This window comes from Solea senegalensis, linkage group LG10, assembly GCF_019176455.1.
Source record: "Solea senegalensis isolate Sse05_10M linkage group LG10, IFAPA_SoseM_1, whole genome shotgun sequence".
NCBI lineage: Eukaryota > Metazoa > Chordata > Actinopteri > Pleuronectiformes > Soleidae > Solea > Solea senegalensis.
The window spans coordinates 5,193,656-5,213,359 of NC_058030.1; the positions used below are offsets into that span (position 1 = coordinate 5,193,656).

Below are 19,704 nucleotides of genomic sequence, written 5' to 3' on the forward strand. Positions count from 1 at the left end.
TTTATGATGATTTTTTGCACTGTTAAGTTTAACAAAGAGCCTTTTTTGGACAGCGGTTTATTATTAAAGATGAGGTAAATGTTCAGGATCCTCACACAGAGGAGCATCACATGAACTTTATTCACCAAACCTGGGTTGCACTCTGAGTGTATTGTTGTTTTTTTGAGCTTTTGTTCTGTATTGTTTCATTGGCCGGTCCCGTGATTGTCAGTTGGAGGCCAGGGGGAAAAGAGGAGGGGGGGCGCGATGGCACAGTTTGGCACAGTGAATGGCGTGTGCTGACATGGACCTTCTGTGATGACATTCAGTTGGACGAGCAGTGTGGCAGCGAGGACTGAGAGCAGCGGAGACAAAAGGAGCTTGAGTGTCAAGCACAGATGACATGAGGATATACGTGTGTTCTATTCTGTTTTTTGTGCGTGTTTTTTAATAAACAAGTCAAGAGAGGTGGAATAACTAAGGAAAGGAAGAGATTGTGTGATCGAGGACCGACTGACATGGAATCGAAGAGACTCAGACAAACTTGGGATTATCAGTGACAGATCAACACAAGTGGAGTTACTTAAACATGGACTGATTTGGGAGTCACCACACACACGCACACACACACACGCACACACACACACACTCACACATATTTGGTTTCCTGTTGTGATCGGTCTTGGACAGGGGTGAGTATGCAGGAGTCTCCAGGTGCCATGGGTGCAGACGGCAGTTATGCCAGTAATGTTCCAGCGTTTCTCACCAAGCTGTGGACCCTGGTGGAGGATCCAGACACCAACCACCTCATCTGCTGGAGCGCTGTGAGTCGCGACACAATACGTGATAAAGAAAATATGAAATATGTTTCATGGCAAAATTTAATAATCAACCAGTCTTTCCTGATTTTTAATGACAAACTATTGTGACAAAATTCGTCAAGTAAATTCTGACAACAACATTTGACAAACAACAAACAGACAAAAAATAACATGATTTTTATTGCACACAGGAACTGAATTTTACTCATTAATTAAAGCTGTAGTACACAACATTTTGGCCTTAAACTTTAACAAAAAAAGTTTCTTAATAACTGACATTTGGATCACATAAAGTATGATCATGAACTTAATCCAGCTACGGGAGCATATTTGGGCTTTTAAAATCAAATTAAGAGATTATCATTGTGTGTGCTGCCATTAATTTACACTTAATGCTGATTTCTGTTCAACTTTATCTGTAGCTCTAATTGTTCTATAGTATTTCAGTTTTTTTTTGTAATTTTATCAGTTTTTATTTATCAGAGCTTCGTATAATATGCAAAGATTGAACTTCATTTTTGATATTTGGTTGATTTTTTTAGTCAGATTATCTGGACCAGTATTGACAAGATTGTCAGAATTATTTCTTTTCCAGTAAACTAAATCCAAATACCCATAATTATCAGTCTAAATGTCATGTCGTGATATTATTGGAGACAATGTTAACTGTGACTTTTCTTTTTCAGACCGGCACGAGTTTTCACGTGTTTGACCAGGGACGGTTTGCTAAGGAAGTTCTGCCAAAGTACTTCAAACACAATAACATGGCAAGCTTTGTGCGGCAGCTTAACATGTGTGAGTGGTACACCTCCGCTCGCCTCCTCTCACCTCTTCTCTCAGTAACAGTAAAGTTTATCTTTCTAAAGAATACATCAAGAAGACTGAAGTGATTTATGGTGCGACAGGATCTGTAAAAACTGGCCCATGTCTTTATCTTTACACCTGATTCAAATGAATGGCTCGTTATCAGGCTTTCGCAGAGCTTGACGTTGAGCTGATCATTTGAATCAGGTGTGTTGGAGCAGGGAAAACATCTAAAAATCCTGAGGACCAGGATTGGGAAACACTTACTGCGCAACTGCAATGTTGTTCTTAGCTGCAGCTGATTCTCATTAAGACCAAAAAAGGGGGAACACATATTCTAACTCCTGTTCTGAGGTTCTTACTCTGGCTTCCTCGTCTGCCAAATACTTATATATAATATAATACATTACTGTTATAGTCTATAAAGCAGTGATTGATTTAGGCCCAAAATACATTTCTGACCTGCTGGCTCACTATAAATCATCCAGATCATGAAGGTCACCTGGGTCAGGTTTGCTCTGTGTCTCCAGAACCAGGACTATCACTGCTGCACCTCAGCCATAACTGCAACTTTTAATTTATTGTTCTCCCCTCTTTCTATTACTTCTCTATTTAAATGTGTTATCATCAGCTTGTTATATTTGATGCTGCTGCTGTTGTATTTCTCTTTCTTTCCAATGGAAAGCGCTTTGAAATGCCTCGTTGCTGAAATGTAAAGCTGGCGTGCGTTTGCACACGCGTCTTGTGTCCAGATGGTTTCCGTAAGGTGGTGAACATCGAGCAGAGCGGTCTGGTGAAGCCTGAGAGAGACGACACCGAGTTCCAACACCTGTACTTCCTCCAGGGACACGAACACATGCTGGAGCACATCAAGAGGAAGGTATGGAAACACACACACACACAAACACACCACTGTGAGGGAAGGGTAGCGCCTCCTTCAGCCTCAACCTGGAAGAGCAGAGGTTTACTTGATTCACTCATGAGATGAGTTGGTGATTCCTTACATGCCTTACATCAATAATGGAACATGCACAGTAAGGTAAGTATATATATATGTATATACATATATATACATGTATATGTATATGTTTATATATATATGTATGTGTATGTGTATATATATATATGTGTATATATATATATATATATATATATATATATGTACACACATATATTGTATATCTATGTTCTCTATGAGTAACAAGCAAATACCAGAGATTTACGTACATATAAAAAGGCAAAGTGATACCAGTGTATATCTATAGCCTATGGCCCATTTAGTCCTTATCTGTTATTCGGAAGCCTACCTCAAAACACATTTTACATCATAGACTTTTATAAGTCAATAAAAGTTCAGTAACAGTTCCATAGCAATACAAGAGATTAGATTAGATATTAGAATAGAACAGCAAGGTTTGCTTGTGTATTATTGTGTCACTGGTTTGGTATGGGGCGATGTGTTTATATGTTCTTATTGAAAATCAATAAAAACATTGTTCAAAAAAAAAAAAGATAGTAGAATAAAAATTTGAATGAGCAGTCACATGCCGCAAAACTGCGTCCTTTCTCACCAAAGGTTAACTGTTGATTTAAATGAAAAACATGAATCCAGAGTCATGTACAGATAATCACCAAAATCTAATAATTTCTTCTTTACACCATAAACTACATTTAGAGAAAATCTCATACCAATCTTTTACATTTTGAGTTTTGCTGCTCACGGTCAGCAGAGGTAGAAGTAAACGTCCCACTATTTTCATAAATTAAAAATACTGGTCTAAAAATGTATTCAACCTAAAGTAAAATAATAGCTTGTTTGAAATGTAGTCATACAGTAGTAAAAGTTACTTAGTTACTTTAATAACAAGGTTGGGGTTCTTTCTTGTGTCGTACAAAAGGACAAGGGGATACAAATCTCACGTTAATTGTTTTTAATTAAAGGCAAAACTTTACAAATTAAAGTGCTGACAAAATGAAACACATAAACATAAACATGTATCAGTCAAAATGGGTCAAAGGTCACTCAGGGACTTTAATTAGGTCCAATTCACCTGTCCTGTCGGGTACCTGGGGTGTTTTTCTTTCTTGTTTCCTGTAAGGTGTGATTTTAATGTAACAGTGATGGAGTTTTGATTTCCCCGAGGCAGACTGTATACAGGAGCTGTATATTATGTGTGTTGTATCACTGCCTGTGCTCTGCATCTGCAGGTGTCCTTAGTGAAGAGTGAGGAGACCAAAGTTCGCCAGGAGGACCTGAGCAAACTGCTCTACGAAGTTCAGCTTCTCAGAACACAACAGGACAACATGGACTGTCAGATGCAGGACATGAAACAGTGAGTAGGACAACAAGGGTTTGCCCTGTTTTAATCTTTAAAATTCACCACGATGTCTCCCATGTGAATTATTTTTGGTTTCATATCAGTGCAGCAATGCAGCTGATATCACGTGAGGGTGTGGCGAGGAGTAAATGACCTGGTCGCAGTGCTTTCATCGCCTCACAAACAGCTGCACACTCTGCAGCACTGGCCAAAAAAACCCACCGGCAACCTGCTTCATGCAGCCTCGATGCTCGTTTGCATCGCTCCTTCCATCTGTGCGGTGTCTGCTCTGCTCTGTTCCTGGCACTGAAATACCACACAGATGGCAGAGAACATTTTGGGTCAGGAAAATACCAAACTGTTGGTGTGCAGTGTGCTGGGGGAAAATAAAACAACACACTGCATGTGTTGGCTTGAGGATTTAGCAGTCAATGATGTACTGGAAACCTGAGGCTGATCCAGGTGTGGTGCCACTGGACCATGGACGTTATAAATTGAGGCCCCTAATATTTATTTATTAGATCTGCCACTGGCAGGTAGTATTCATTATTAATAGCCTTTAGCATCAGCATGTCAGCATGTGGAGGATAAAGCAGTAGATGATGGATGTATGGTATCTTCAGCACATCCCATGACTCCATTCTGTTGTTTGCCTTGTGATTGTAAAATCATGGGACTGTATTGTGTGGTTATGCTTTGCTTTTTAAAAAACAAAGAAAGAAGTCTTTAAGCTGATATATTTATTACAGAACTCCTTTAATCCTATTTCAGTCTTCTTCTGGTAGGGCACCAGAAACAAGACCCTGAAGCTTATTTCATACTAAAATTAGTAGGAATACCCAGGATTTCTGTGTGATATGTGATATTTTATTCACCTGCTGGAAATAAACTGACTTTGAGGAAGAAGAAGAAGATGGAGCTCTGTTACACTCCATCCATTTCCTACTGCTTTATCCTCCACATGAGGGTCGCGGGGGAGCCGTGGCAATCTCAGCTGACACAGGGCGATAGGCGGGGTCACATTCTGGACAGGTCGCCAGTCCATCACAGGGCCACACACAGAGACTACCAACCGTCCACTCATAAAATTCTATACAATAATATATACTATTTCAAATCAAATTGGGTTAGCGTTACTGGACGAACATTCACCAGTGTCTTGTGTTCCAACTTAACTCCTTGGAATTTTCCAATATAGGTTCAGTAGAAACATAGAAAACCTGCATTTTCTTTCCACCTCTGTAAAGTAAATGCAGTGAGGATGCTTTGTAATTTAAATTCTCCTCCACCACTCACTCTCTCTCTCTCTCTCTCTCTCTCTCTCGCTAAATTGGAACAAACCACCCAGTGGATGAACTGACTCTTTTCTCTCGAAGCTATTGTGGCTGAAAATAGCTACCGTGTGCTCACTGTGTGCTGCTTTGTGCTCACTATTGTTTGCTAATGAGCGGAGAGAATGTTCACCTGCTCACCTGACTCACTCACACACACACACACACACACCAGTAATGACAGAACACAGATGTGTGCACCTGCACATGTGAAGTCACATGAGCTCAGATATTTTTAAATCAGAATCAGAATCAGGAACACTACATTAATCACCGTGGGCAAATTGGGTTTTCTTTACATCTGCTCCAACTAAGAATAGAAAAATAAATATGAGATTTGCATATATTTACATAACTATAAAGCTAGTGTGGTATTAAAGTATACAGTATATAATGATTAACAAGTTTACAATAACAGAGACATAAAAGTTTGAAAATGGAGACAGTCTCAGGGCACGAGAAAGAGGAAGTGAAATAAAGAAGCAGTGTGGCGTTTTACAGTCATTTCCTTTCATTTCATAACCACCATAAATGTGGATTTATAGCAATAATGTGTTCTCAATCTTGTATCTATATAGGTATAAAGTACCTAAAAGGGAGTGAAAGTTCCAGAAAATGACTTTAGTACACATTGAAGTCACCTTTTACAATATTACATTTAGTAAAAATCTTTGACATTTATTGTAAAAGGTAGTTTTATAAAAATGTTTTAGTATTATAAAGTATTATAAACTTTATTGTGACGTCCTTGCAGTAGAAGCATAATCCAGGCACAAGAGAAAGAGGCTTGAGTTGAGGGCATTGTAAAAGTGTCCTGTGTACATTTTCAGTCTGGCCGCTCACAGGCCGCTGAGGCAGGTAGACGAGTGATTAGCGTCACGGAAAGCTTCCAAACTGGATTGGATCTGCTGAACATTACACTCTTTGTGTCTCTGTCTCCTCTACAGCGAAGTGGAGACATTAACTGTGGTCTAGTCATGATGTTTGGCCACATAGGCCAAATGAAAAGAAGTTCTCTGTGTTTGTCATTCTCTCCATCACCTCTGCTGTCGTCGTCATCATCATCATCTGTCTCCTCCTGTTTGCAGGCAGAATGAGGTCCTGTGGAGAGAGGTGGTCTCACTGAGACAGAACCACACGCAGCAACAGAAAGTCATGAACAAGGTCAGTCACTGCATCCTGGTCAGATCTCTCTCTCTAGGGTGATGTGTCGCCATCGGTGATTATCAAAACTCAAAACATGTTTAGTTTGTCCATTGTGGGCTACTGTAAACATGACCCCACTTCTGATATCATATATGTAAAATTGAAAATTGAAAATAATTTCACCAAAATGTGACACACACGTTGTTTTTGAAGTGTAATTATGAGAATCCAACTGTATTTGTAAAGCACTTTGAAACAACCACATTTGACCAAAGTACTGTGCAGTACAGAATAATAAATGAGATTTCATACGGCAGATAAACTACATCTAAAAAAAAAAGAAAGAAAGACATAAAACGTGTTAAAGTAACAGCCGTACTATAAAATACAATAAAAACAATATATCCAGACTAGGACTAGATATTAAAAACTGTGTTTTCACATAAAAACAAATATACAGTATATCACACAATCCTCCATGTACAGTCGTGTTGTTTTCATGTGTTTGTATGTTCACCAGCAATGACCATAACAATATCATCAATATCACTTTTAACAGTGATTTATTCTGAGGAGAGATGGATGGATGCTGAGAGATGTGGACGAGATTAAGATAATCTGGTGAAGGAAGACACACTGTTACAATCATACTCAGATCATATTTATTGTTTGATTTAAAGTCTTATGCTTTTAATTTATCTATGATGTACAGCACTTTGTTTCAGCTGTTGTCGTCGTTTTTTTAAAGTGCTTTATAAATAAAGTTGGATTGGATTGGATTGCATGCTTGCTCCTACGATTCTTCAAACCAATCAGACAATATGTGAAATGATTGAAGCGTGATTTCCACACATGAGTGTGTGCATGTGTGTGTGTGTGTGTGTGTGTGTGTGTGAGAATGCTGATTCATGCTGTGCTTTCTCTCTCTCTCGACCAGCTGATTCAGTTTCTGTTCAGTCAGATGCAGTCCAACACGCCCAGCACCGTGGGCCTGAAAAGAAAGCTGTGAGTACACACACACACACACACAGACACACACAGACACACACAGACACACACAGACAGTGGGTCAATCAACAAAAGTGAGAAGGACTGCCTCAGCTGACAAACTGGACAATCTAATAACTCCACAGCTCTATGAATGGACACCAGTGCTGAGTCAGTCAGTCAAAGCACATGCGCACACAAACACACACAGGTTTGTGCAGCTATTCTTCTCAGGACACTGCACTGACTAAACAAAGCATTAGCCACAACTTTAACCATAACCAATCAATACCTAACTATAACCTAACCTTAACCGAACTTCGGTTTAAAATCTCAGTCCCAAACGTAACCAGCTCCTCGGGAATGAGGTTCTGCCTCATTAGGACCAGGTTTTAGTCTCCACGAGGACAACTGGTCCTGAAAAGGTCAGTGTTTATGCCATAAAAGGTCCCAACGAGGTAACAAATACACACACGCACATTCGCACACGGTGAGGGCAGAGCAAAGTGTGTGACCCTGCTGAGTGTGTAAAATACCGGTTCAGCTTTGTTGCAGAGTGCAAACGAGGCTGACACCACACACACACACACACACACACACACATACAGAAATCACTCTCACTGTTCCACCTGGGAAAAATGACAAATGATTTCCTTGTTGTTTACTGACATGTTATTTGTCCACAAACATTGTCAAACACTGATTGTCTCATTTGAAACAGAAATCCGTGGTCCATAATAAATAATAACACAAAAATAAGGTATACGTACTATACTTTATCTATTTTATGTACAATGTTATTATATATAATTCATGTACATTCTGATCTAACTAACTAACTTATTTGAACAGTTTCATACTGGATCTGGACGTTTGCGTCATGCATTTACATATCCCTCATGTAATGCATTACATTATGAGTGTGTGTATGTGTCATTGTCTCGTTATCAGCTCTTCAAGGTCTGGTTTCTGTTAAAAATGTGTTACGTGTTTGAGCAGATTATTTTCACTAATGAAACTGGTGTGACCTTCAGTCTCAACCTCATCTTTATTCACTGAATCACTTTCCATTTACCTTTTATCAGTATCTCTGCACCAAACTTTACACCTTCCCTTAAGTGTAAAAACTTGTATGAGATATTTCTTTTCTTTTTTTTCGGCGTGATTGTTCTCCGTCATGTTCTGTCCAGGCCTCTGATGTTAGACGACGGTTCTCCCAGTCCTCCTCCTTCCAAGTTCAACCACAGTCACCCAATGGAGCCCATTCATGAGGCCTTCTACATTCAGTCGGTGAGAAAATGAAATAATTATACGCAACTGCTTCATAACACCAAAATGGAGCAACATTCAAAAATACCCAACCGTAATTATTTAGATTTGGATTTTAACTCCAAATCTAACAAGAGTTTGTTTTTTTTCTCTCATCATCAGCCATCCAGTGACACTGCCTCATGTTCCACTAGTGTGCTGACAGGAGGGCCGATCATATCAGACGTCACTGACCTGTCTCAGGCCAGCATGGCCCTGCAGATGCAGCCTGATGAGACCAGGTGAGTTCATGCAGGACAACATTCTGCAGCAGACAGTACTGCCACACGGTGGAGGACTCACACACTCACCTCTTCTTTTTCTCAAGCCAACCTTTCCTCCAAACTGAAACCTAACTGTGGGTCACTGTGGCCCTGAATATGACCCATAGGTGCACTGTTATTTTTCAGCTCAACAAGGCACACATGTCAGTGAGGTTAGGGTAAGGGCTAAACGACAGGGCTAGGCAGGAAGTCAAAGTCTAAAATGCCTTAACCATGAAGCAAACTGCCTGTGGAAACCTATTTTGAGTCATAATGACAACTTCTGTCTCTACCTCACCTCCCTCTTGTCCTTTCTCTCCCCTGTTCCCCCATTTCTCCTTTCACACCAACCAGTCAAGGCAGATGGCCACACATCTTTGTGTCTGGTTCTGACAGAGATCTTCTTCCTGTTAAAAGGGAGGGTTTTTTTCTCTCCACTGATGCCTAGTGCTTGCTCATTGTGTGAACAGTTGGGTTTTTACCTTGAGATGATGTATGTTGTGATTTGGATACAGATACAATTGAATTGAATATGACCCATAGTTAGATTTCGTGAGAGGACACTCTCTTTGGCAAGATTCTGCTTCAAAATACCAAACGCATGCTCTGGCTGGATTGTCTGTTTGGGCTTCTGTGTGGCAACATCTTAAAAGCAACTAACTGAAAAACAACACATAAAAAGCTTATTCTCAGGTTAGGAAAAAGAAACAACTGATGATACATTAATACAAACACATTTATGTTTAGCATATTCAATTTCTGCCAGTAAACACTAAAATAAATGTTACACCCTGGAAAGCACATTTGTGAAATTAAGTAAGGATGAGCCGGTTCAATACTGGTCAAAATCACTGGATCTGATGTTGGACTGATAATAATGTAAAATCCTATATCACTTGCTTCACTTTGCAACTGTAAATGTGTAAATAAAGTAGTTGCAAGTTGTTTGAAATCACTAAATTGACTGTATTGGACTGATATTGTTATCGGCAAGAGTTTGTGATATCAGATCAGTATCGGACACAATAAAGTGGTATTGCGCCATCCCTAAATTTAAGTCATGTTCAGGTGTGGGGAAGCACTGATGTATGAACCCGATCAGTCTTAAAGCAGATAGCAGTCGTGTCAGAAAGATTAAAAGTCCACTTCTGTCTCACCATGTGTGTCTGTACTGACAGGGAGAAGTGCATGATGCTCATCAAAGAAGAACCTGTGAGTCCAGGAGTGAGAGGAGGAGCAGGAGCAGGGAAAGGAGGCAGTGTGGTGGGAGGAGAGGCCGCAGCACTGACTGTGTCCACATGTGAGGTTTGCTCCGCTGAACCTCCCGTCCTTCCCGTTGCAATGGTCCAGTCTGTTCTGGAGGGGAGGGGCTCTGCGACCTCTGTGGTGGAGAAAAGGAGTAAAAGGTCGCTCATGGAAAGGTAGGTGCTCAGGTGTCACAGTCGAAGTACATTAAAGCTAATTATTAATTATTATTATTAATTTCATGTTGCTTTGTAGTGTATACCAATATATAAGCTGTTTCTCCCTGAACTTCCCCATGGGTGCTAAGTATGTTATTGTGCAATAAAAGATCAACAAATTCAGTATTTTCAAATTTCACAATCATCCCTGTACTTTTATTCTTAAGAAAACTCTATAAAATATAAATGGCGGTTTAAAAGCGAGGCATCCAAGGCAATCCCATGCAGGATAGTATATAAATAACAAATACTTTAACTTCATCTGTTCACAAATCTTCAATTCCACAGAAATCCATGAATGAATGAAGTTTTTTTTTTTTTTTAGTTTGTGACCCAATAATTCAGCAATCTCCTTTATGTTTATATTTTATGAAAGGTGTCGCCTACCAGCTTTCGGATATTTAAATAGACTCAAAACTATGCTAATGAGGGAAGCAGTCTCGTCTTGTGATGGCGATATTTCCATTTACAGTTACATTTACTGTGTGTGCACAGAGTGGAGGACACAGTGGAGACCGTGGACATGAGTCTGGAGGAGCTTCAGCAGCTGCTGCTCAGGAGTCATCAGCAGCAGCAGCAGCAGCAGCAGCAGCAGAACGCTGTGGAAGCTGGGAGCAGCGCTGTCATGGATGTGAGTGGAGACCATCTGATACACATCTGATATTTAAACATTCTGAGTGGTTGTTGTCTTCTTTGTTGTAAACACAGCACACATTGAACTGATCTATTATTCAACACTGACCTGAATGACAACGTCACCTCCCCCTGTTCCTCTGTAGCCCTTCAGTTTAAGCCTGCCGCTCACTGAGTGGACCTTCACAGAGATGGAGTCCAACCTCAAATCGGTAAGTCACACAGTGGGACACTGATAAGATATTCCCTATATCATTTCCTCTCTCCTCGTCCTCCTCTACCTCACATATTAGATTAAGATGGAGCGAGAGATAAGGTGACTATTATTATTGTTACTTGTGTCATTTTCTGTCACATACTCTGGTACAGTATATCTGATTTTCTGAAGTACCACCAGAAGAAACTCACGTACCACTGGTGGTACATGTACCACAGATTGAGAACCACCGATAAGTTAACAAGTTAAGAAATGAGTTAACAGGAAGATGACCTCCTACAAAAGAAGAAACAGTCTCAGAATGTGTTAATGACATAATGTATTCTTGCTTAGAGCTGTATCATGTTACATTTAAATATAGACAAACGTCTGTTAAAGTTGAGTTCACACAATGATGATTAAGGCTTTGTGTGTGTGTGTGTGTGTTTGTGTGTGTGTGTGTTTGTGTTACATTACTGCTCTGCACTCAGAGTGACTCACAGGTCACAGCACACTTACATTTCAACACTCGGTCTTAAGCAAAACTGGCAGTTGTATTTTTGACACAGCGATAACGTTAGTGTGAACACATGATGACATCCACACACTGACTCGCAGTCAGTCACAGTGATGCAGTGTTGCTAAACCACCACCAGGCGGAGCTTTTGTGCCAAACTACAGAGAACAGTGAAGCTGAGGATGAAGAATAAAGTTTTTAGAGATTCAGAAGTCAGTGCAGAACATTGCAATAAAATTCAATAAAATAGATTAAATTGTTTTGCACTATAACTTATAATGAGGTGCTGTAACTTTTCTGTAACACATCATAAACAGACAGGTGTAAACAGATCATTTAGAAGATAATTTGCTCTCTCATCATCCTCCTCTTTCTATACTTCAAACACTGGTATAGTGAAATTAGATGACCAATTACTCTGATGACTCTGACCAATTAGTGGCCACATCACATTTTAGTATTGGCTCAGCATGCCTGGAATCTCACAACAAAAGAAATCACCAGGTACTATCACTAATGGAAAAGCAAAAAAAACCGAGTAGAGTCAAGTAGTGCTAGAACTGTATTATTATAAAAGCACCATTTGTGTTTCTTCTCCTCTGGTCAAGACATTTTAGAGAGGGTCACTGTGGCTTTTTAAGTTTGGTGTCGTTCAGTATTAGCGCCTCACTCTGCTGGCATCCAGAGTTTTGAACGGCACTAATGTATTTATTGTAAAAGTGAGAGTTATGGGTTAAAGGTACAAATGTGTGTGTGTTAATGTTCTTCCTCCCTCTTAGTACATGTTCCAGAATCAGGAAGCGGAGGCTTTTCCAGCTGCTGGATGTGAAGACCAGTGATTGACACCTGTGCAGTGGATTGTCCTCCCTCTGAAGATGAAGGTAAAAGAAAAATCATGTGACCTATTCAGTGAGGTGTGCAATATTTCCACAACTGGACCACACACTAATGAAAGTAAAAGTCTCATTAGGTTCTTTGTTATTTGTTCCAAGACGACACCAAATCGTGCAACATCCCAGCCTGTGGGCAGTATTCAGCCTAAAAGAAATCTTTAAATCTGGGCAAAGTTTTCTTGAAAAATGGACTATTTAGATGAATGTATAATCCAATGGGGACATGTGTATATATATATTTGCTGAGGGAGAGATGATCCCCGCAGCCTCACTTCTCCTCATTCTCTCTCATGTATTTCCAAACTGGAATGACAGATTACTTGGTGAGCTGCTGTTTCCTGACACTGTCACCTCGTCTGTCTCTTCAGGCCACAGAAGCTGCTGTTACCCATATTATTCCACTCTGCATGAGTTTGATCCCACGGCCCCCGCCAGGCTCTCTCCTTCAGCACATTTGCAGTCTTTATACATCCACCCGAAAAAAGGATCTGCCTGGTAACGTCATAGCCACACACATGGTGTTCTTCTTCATTGAACCAATCAAGGCGGCTTATGTTTCGCGGTTCATCAGCTGTCGTCTCCACGAACGCTGTCATCACTGGAAAAGATGCTGGTCTTACGTTTTTTTATAGTTACCCAGTGACACGATTGTTTCGAGATATAATATTAAGCCACCTGTATGAAAACAGTGCATTCTTGGCTCCTGCACTTTAGCCTTTGCGTGAGTGATTTTCTGATTATTATTTTTTTGCGTATTGTGAAAAAACTGACTTGTATTAAGAGGTAAACAAAACAGTCACTTTATCACATAAAATGCAGTGTGTTTAAAATACACTGTACTTTATATTATTTAAGTGATGCATTTCAATCAATGATAAATGTTTAAAGTGGGACTATGCAGGATTTCTCTTCTGTTCACGGGAAACTGGGAGCTGTCCCTGTGGCGCCTCTCAGAATCAGGAGGTCTCACAAAGACTCTGGGTCTTACGAGAAACACAAATGACGTTATTTTAGACGTTCATCATGGCAGAGCCAGCGAAAAAGAAGCAAAAGCGAGGAAGAAGAGTAAACTTCAGAGCATGTGAAACAGATGCTGACCGGCATGGACATGGCTCCGCGAATGGTGTTCGCCGGCTCTATTGAAAACAGAAAACAGCGGCAAGTTTTTACGAAAGTGAGGATAAAGCGGTAGACGATGGATAGATGGATGTAAAAATATGTACTCCCAAACTGCAGGGGGAGCTCCGTAGAGAAAAAGGCAAAAGCGAGCAGACTAAATTCCACTTTAAGACAAAAACAATGGAGTCCAGCCACTTAGCTAGAGACTTAGAGTAACTTCTCTTCTGTCCATTTAAATGTGAGGTTTCAAGTATCCAACAAAAAAGACTTCTCATCCACAACTTTTGCACGATCTGTATCTTTTTATAGTTTACAGCAACAGGTCAAATACTGTACGTGAGATAGCGGGACCTTCCTCTCTGAAAGTTACGGCAGTTATCATCTGCAAACAGTCATGATAATGGAATGCTGCTTTTCATTCTCTGTAGAGAAAATGAAAAAAACCTCACATGTGTTCACATGGAGCCAGTCTTTCAAAACATTTCACTACATGTATAGTGGGGTGGACACTTGAGAATTCAGCCTGCTCTAAAACAATAAATACCTGCTTGATGAGATGTATATTAATGCTGTGAAATAGTAGAAATCATTAGATATTCAGTGTAAACGTGAATCCTCAGCACTGGTTGCGGGCAACACTTGGAAAGATGAGAGATATTTCTTGGGAACTTCTTGAATACGAGTTAAATTGTGCAATATACTGTACAGAACTGTGGGAACTCACAGGTTTGCAGTACACGGATGACCATGGGAATGTAGGGAACGACAACTGTGCGTGGCGGACTGGAACACAGTGAGATGCACTGCAGAGTAATACTGTCTGTTCGTTGATGAAAGCCTTGTTCATTCTTAGCACCGAGTTGAACAAAAGTCTCAGACTTTGTGTTTGAGGTTCTGGGGATGTGCACGTGTCGGCTACACAGATAAAGATGGATGACGCGTCAACGTTTTGCACCGGGGACATCATTTATAGTCTGAGCAACGGTGATCATGGACTGGCTCGACCAATCCATGTCAGTGTCAATCATGACAGAAACACAATGGAGGAGGCGGGGTTTATGACCAATACTGCTGCCAACCAGCAGGGCGCAATAAAAACGGTTCGACGTTGGTATGTTCCATTTGAGTCGGAAGTTGGAATTCGGGTTATGAGTGACGTAATTCAAAATGGACTGTGTTCCGGTTAAGAAATAATAAAATACATAGACCCAAACTAGGACTAGCCATTATTAGCAAAACCAGTTCATATCAAAGGTCTGCATGGTATTTTACACACACACACACACTAACAGCATAACAACATGTTCTTGTATTAGGTGAAGGATTGTGTGAGAATTGTTTTTCGATTGATGTGAGTGGCAGCTATCTTTGAATCTTAGGTTGCTCCAAATTTCCGAGTTGTAAATCAGACCTGAGGGCCCAGGTAACAATACCTGGTTCCCAGAGCGTTCTGGGAACGTTACCTTTTAGGTAGCTGCCATTTCAAGCACATTGAATTCTCAGAACGTTCCCCTAATGTTACTTTTGTCACAAGCTTCATTCAACCTTTGTAGAACCTTCTATTTTGGTTGCATTAACATGTGACAGCATTTGGTAAGTTGACAAAAGCAAGACAAATTGTCCAACTAACAACCCCGGTTTCTGGTTAGGTGGACTCGAATATAAGTAATAAGTAATTTCAACAACAGAAGAATAGTCTCCAAGGATAGTCATCCGAGCCTCGACACTCCCACTCCCCTGCATGACGGACCTTTCAGCTGTGAGTCACTCAAACCAGTAAAAAGTTCCAACTAGGAACTTGGAAATTCCGACTTCTGACTGCAACTGGAACACACTACTATCACTTCCGGGGAACTGCCATGTCGTCCATCTTTATATCTACATATATAAACACAACACAGCCCAGTGTGAGCTTCCAACAATGCTGTTTTGTTACAGGTGCTTAGCTTTACAGCAATGCCAATGCCCATTAATGTAGATTTATAAATCCAGGTTTACTCAGACATGATTAATTAACTTAACATTTTGTCTCCTATGTCAATCCAAAAGCTCTTTACAGAGCAAAAGTATTTTAAAGTGATTAAAATTAGCATCCAAAAAAGCACTTTTCATTCTACTTATTAATATTATTATTAATATTTTCTCAATTGATAGCTTTGGTTGTGCCATTCTTCCAAAGTGATGACAATTAAATTATAATTATGGGACAATAAAAGTACAAATAAAAAAAGTCCCATGATGGAATGAAACAATTTCCTTATCATTTATGTAGATTTACCTAAACTTTATATTGATTTTGATGGTTGAAAAGGTAATGAACACTGCCCCCTACAGATCATATTGGAACGCACCCCATTTTGTACATGTGAATGCTTTGGGGGAGAGGTGGTAGAAGAAGGGCGGTTGTGGTGTGAAACAAGGAAAATTGCACTTAAAAAAAACAGTTGTATGATATTTGCGAGTTTATGGTACATGAAAGACATTTTTGCATTTATTCTTGTTCCTCATAAAGATATGAGTGTTTTTTTCCAAGGAGTGATATAAATATATACATTCAATTGCTGTCATGTTGTTACTTCATACTGTTTTGCTTTTTAATATTAAATATGAGAACACAAGGGGGAAATAAACAGACGTGTGTTCAAATGACATTCATGCTTGTCAGGATCACGACGAGATACAGACGTTATTTGTGTTAAGCGAGTGATAAGATCTCTGCCTGGCAACACAGAAGCACCTTTGCACTGCAGGCGGTGTGACACCAGCGTTACATCAGTATGCAGCACAGACACGAGAAAAAGCCTCCTGGTCACAACACGGAGGATCTCGGTGCTCAGGTGCTTTTGAAAAGTGGGCCACAACCTGCTGAAAATGTCTGTTTTAAAAATGGTTTGGTTTTTTGTTTTTTTTTTGAGGCAAAGACTAAAGTGTTTTGTAATGGAGACGCAAAGAAAACCGATATGTATTCCACCTGTTTATGGCATATTTTAGTTGTTCAAACAAATAAAAGTAAAGGAAACTAAGAGACAATGTGATATCCATCTGTCTGTCTCCACGCCAGCGACAGTGAGCCGCGGTCATGTGCGACAACCAGCACACACAATATGGGCAAAATTGCCACATATTGAAAAAGCAGATTATCTTTTTGTTCTCCACATGTTTCATATAAAGAACACTTTAAACCTCCAGCCTGTTCTTTTACAGTCAGAGTGGCAACATGCCTTCAACAACGCAGCCTCGGAAACACATTTTTATTCCCCCGGCTGCTAGTTATCAGAACAATGGGAAGATATATTTAGAAACAGTTGGAACAGGGTTCTTTTTTGTAAAAAAAAATAAAAATAAAATAATAAATGCTACCATGCTACCTCAACAACTGAAATTCTTTATCATTCTCAAGTCAATTTGGCTTCATGTGTGACAGATATGAGCATAAATCAATGATAACATTTATTTTTTACTGTGTTGATGCCGTCAATCACAGGTTTGTAGATCAACAACTGACTACAAGTCTGTTTCACTTCCCACGTCACACCTGCAGCCACAGCAAAGTAGTGGTGGTGAAGTGACACACTTCTTTATCACTTCCTCATGTTCACTTTTGACTTTTGACTTTTTACTCTTTGCTTTTAAATGTACTGTTATTTTACATCTTTTTAAGGTGTTTTTATTGAGGTTTTTAGTGTAATCAGTGTTATTTGTGTCCTCTGTAATTGGTGAGACAAAGACAATATTCCAACCTCAGTGGACTAAAAAGATTTATTCTATTCTATTCTATTCCATTCTATTCTATTCCATTCTATTCTATTCTATTCTATTCAAGTCAAACCATTGTTGTCATCCACAACAAGATTTCAGACTGACTCAGAAATGATCCTAAAATATCTCATGTATACAACATAACCACATGGACATCTGTCCTGAAATAGCATATACAGTATATATAGCACATACAGTACATTTTCAACATAAACACACAGTATGTGCATCTTTTTCTGTCAATTCTTGAATGAAGTTTGATTGATCCTTACTTTGTTGTGTGATCAAGGCCAAAATCCTTTTTTCACACCTCATTTCAAACGCTCTGGCATATAAATGCTTTTTGTTTTGTTAATATATGTTAAAATCTTAATAATAGTCCTTTACAAACCTTCAGCGTGTGTCACAGTCTGGTGGTGGCTTTATTATGAATTGTTAGGTTACTGCACACACAGGTAAAACTTAGTTTTTTAAGCTTCATGTAAAATACAATAGTCAAAAATCACTGTTATCAACATCAAACACATTTTAGATCCACACACACACACACACACACAGAGAGTGTGAGGGAGAGGGGGACAGGAAGTTGCTTCAAATGTCATTATCTCTCTCCTCGACTTTTGCCTCCCTCCCTCTGACTTGTCTTTATTTCACGGCTGAGCTGCACTGCTCTCCAGTTACACCTCTGATGGAGCACATATTCCATTTGTGAAGCCTCCAAATTAGATTTCCTCCCTTTTAACCAGCCATCAACCTGAGAGTGTTAGTGGTGGAATCACTAACTGTCTAACGCTCATGCTCGTCGCAGTGAAGTCAAACAAAAATGCTTCTGTCTCTGATTACTGACACACACCAGAGCTGCAGTGTGGGTATAAAGTCAGGCTATACTGCCACTGAACTGTATTTATGCTTAGACTCATTTATTTTAAAGTGTAGAAAAAATAGAGGGTCCAGCGATCCCCGTGACCCTCATGTGAAGTAATATTTTTGGCATTTCCTGTTTTATTTTGTTAAGTTCTTTGTTCCCCAGACACCTTGATTGACTGCTCCTCCCCCATTAGTTTCAGCTGTGTTGCTGTTAATTACCCCCCTCATTATTTAGCCTCTGTTCACCTGTCAGTTTCCGCCAGTCTGTATTCTTCACAAGGATTCTTCACCAGACTGTGCACCGCGCCTATTTTGGAGTAAAGTTTGTTGTTTACTTTGTCTGGAGTCTGTATTTGAGTCATCTGACAGTTGTTACAATACAGAGACTAAATCGTGAGGTGAGGATTGAACACAGCTGAAACTAATAGGGGGGGCGGAGCCTGCAATTAAGGTGGCGGGGAAAACACGGGAAGTGAAGTAATCAAACGTGATCTCACTAACGGATGTTACACATCTGCTCGTCGTGTTGAGGAGACAAAGATAAGAACGTGACTTGCTCCAGTCGAGGTGAAGGCCTGTGTCACGGTGAGTGGGGAAGTCAACAGCATGTTCTCACCGCGTGTGTGTGTGCGTGGGGGGGTTCTCTGGTTTCCTCCCACAGTCCAAAAACATGCAGATTTGGGGACTAGGCAAATTGGACACTCTAGGTGTGAGAGTGAATGGTTGTTTGTCTCTGTATGTGGCACGTTATGTGACTGTTGACCTGTCCAAGGGTGTGACCCCGCCTTTCCCCCTCTGTCAGCTGGGATTGGCACCAGCACCCACTGCGACCCTCATGTGGAGGATACAGTGGTAGAAGATGGATGAATGACAGAAAAACAAAAAAGAGGTTTAATAGCTGAAATAAGGAAGTGGAGGAAATAACAAAAAGAAAGGTGTGGGGGAGGCAGAGACACATGCTGTTCTACCATGAACAGCACACTGGCCTTAAAGTCTGCCTGCCAACTCCTCTGTTTTACTTTTTTTGCTCTGATTCTCATTAGTCATCATGGAAATCTACAGCAATTGTTATTCTTGTATGAGTCTTTCAACTTTTGCAGACATGAAAAGTTCTAATTTAGTTTGGACTTTTTTATACCAACTACCATGTTATGTAAATGTGGAGCTCTCAAAGTAAAACCATTATCACCAACGTTAAAGTACAGTGGTGTAAATAGGCCGAGCAAAGTCTGCTATGGACTCTTCACAGGAGGCGGATCGCTATTTCTGATTTTCCACCAAAGGAAGCTTGCGCACCAAT

The 19,704-nt window shown here is 40.1% G+C and overlaps 1 protein-coding gene across 2 annotated transcripts; it reads left to right on the forward strand.

The window, feature by feature from the left end:
• Window positions 1-293: 293 nt before the first annotated feature.
• hsf4 (heat shock transcription factor 4) lies at window positions 294-13,850 on the forward strand. 2 transcript variants are annotated; one of them, XM_044035286.1, is made up of 13 exons: window positions 294-803; window positions 1,487-1,595; window positions 2,357-2,484; window positions 3,813-3,937; window positions 6,342-6,417; window positions 7,337-7,404; window positions 8,577-8,676; window positions 8,818-8,936; window positions 10,136-10,378; window positions 10,916-11,051; window positions 11,200-11,265; window positions 12,546-12,647; window positions 13,028-13,850. In XM_044035286.1, the coding sequence occupies exons 1-12, from the start codon at window positions 678-680 to the stop codon at window positions 12,603-12,605; spliced, it is 1,356 nt and encodes a 451-aa protein (XP_043891221.1). In that variant the 5' UTR covers window positions 294-677; the 3' UTR covers window positions 12,606-12,647; window positions 13,028-13,850. The 2 variants fall into 2 exon arrangements, with proteins under 2 accessions (XP_043891221.1, XP_043891222.1); XM_044035287.1 differs by having other exon boundaries at window positions 12,975-13,037.
• The last annotated feature ends 5,854 nt before the right edge of the window (window positions 13,851-19,704 follow it).

Bases quoted from the DNA above. Each gene is read 5' to 3' on its own strand.
- hsf4 (XM_044035286.1), top strand. From the start codon at position 678: ATGCAGGAGTCTCCAGGTGCCATGGGTGCAGACGGCAGTTATGCCAGT. The intron at 804-1,486 runs GTGAGTCGCGAC...TTTCTTTTTCAG, and splicing joins ACCTCATCTGCTGGAGCGCT to ACCGGCACGAGTTTTCACGT. The intron at 6,418-7,336 runs GTCAGTCACTGC...TCTCTCGACCAG, and splicing joins AACAGAAAGTCATGAACAAG to CTGATTCAGTTTCTGTTCAG.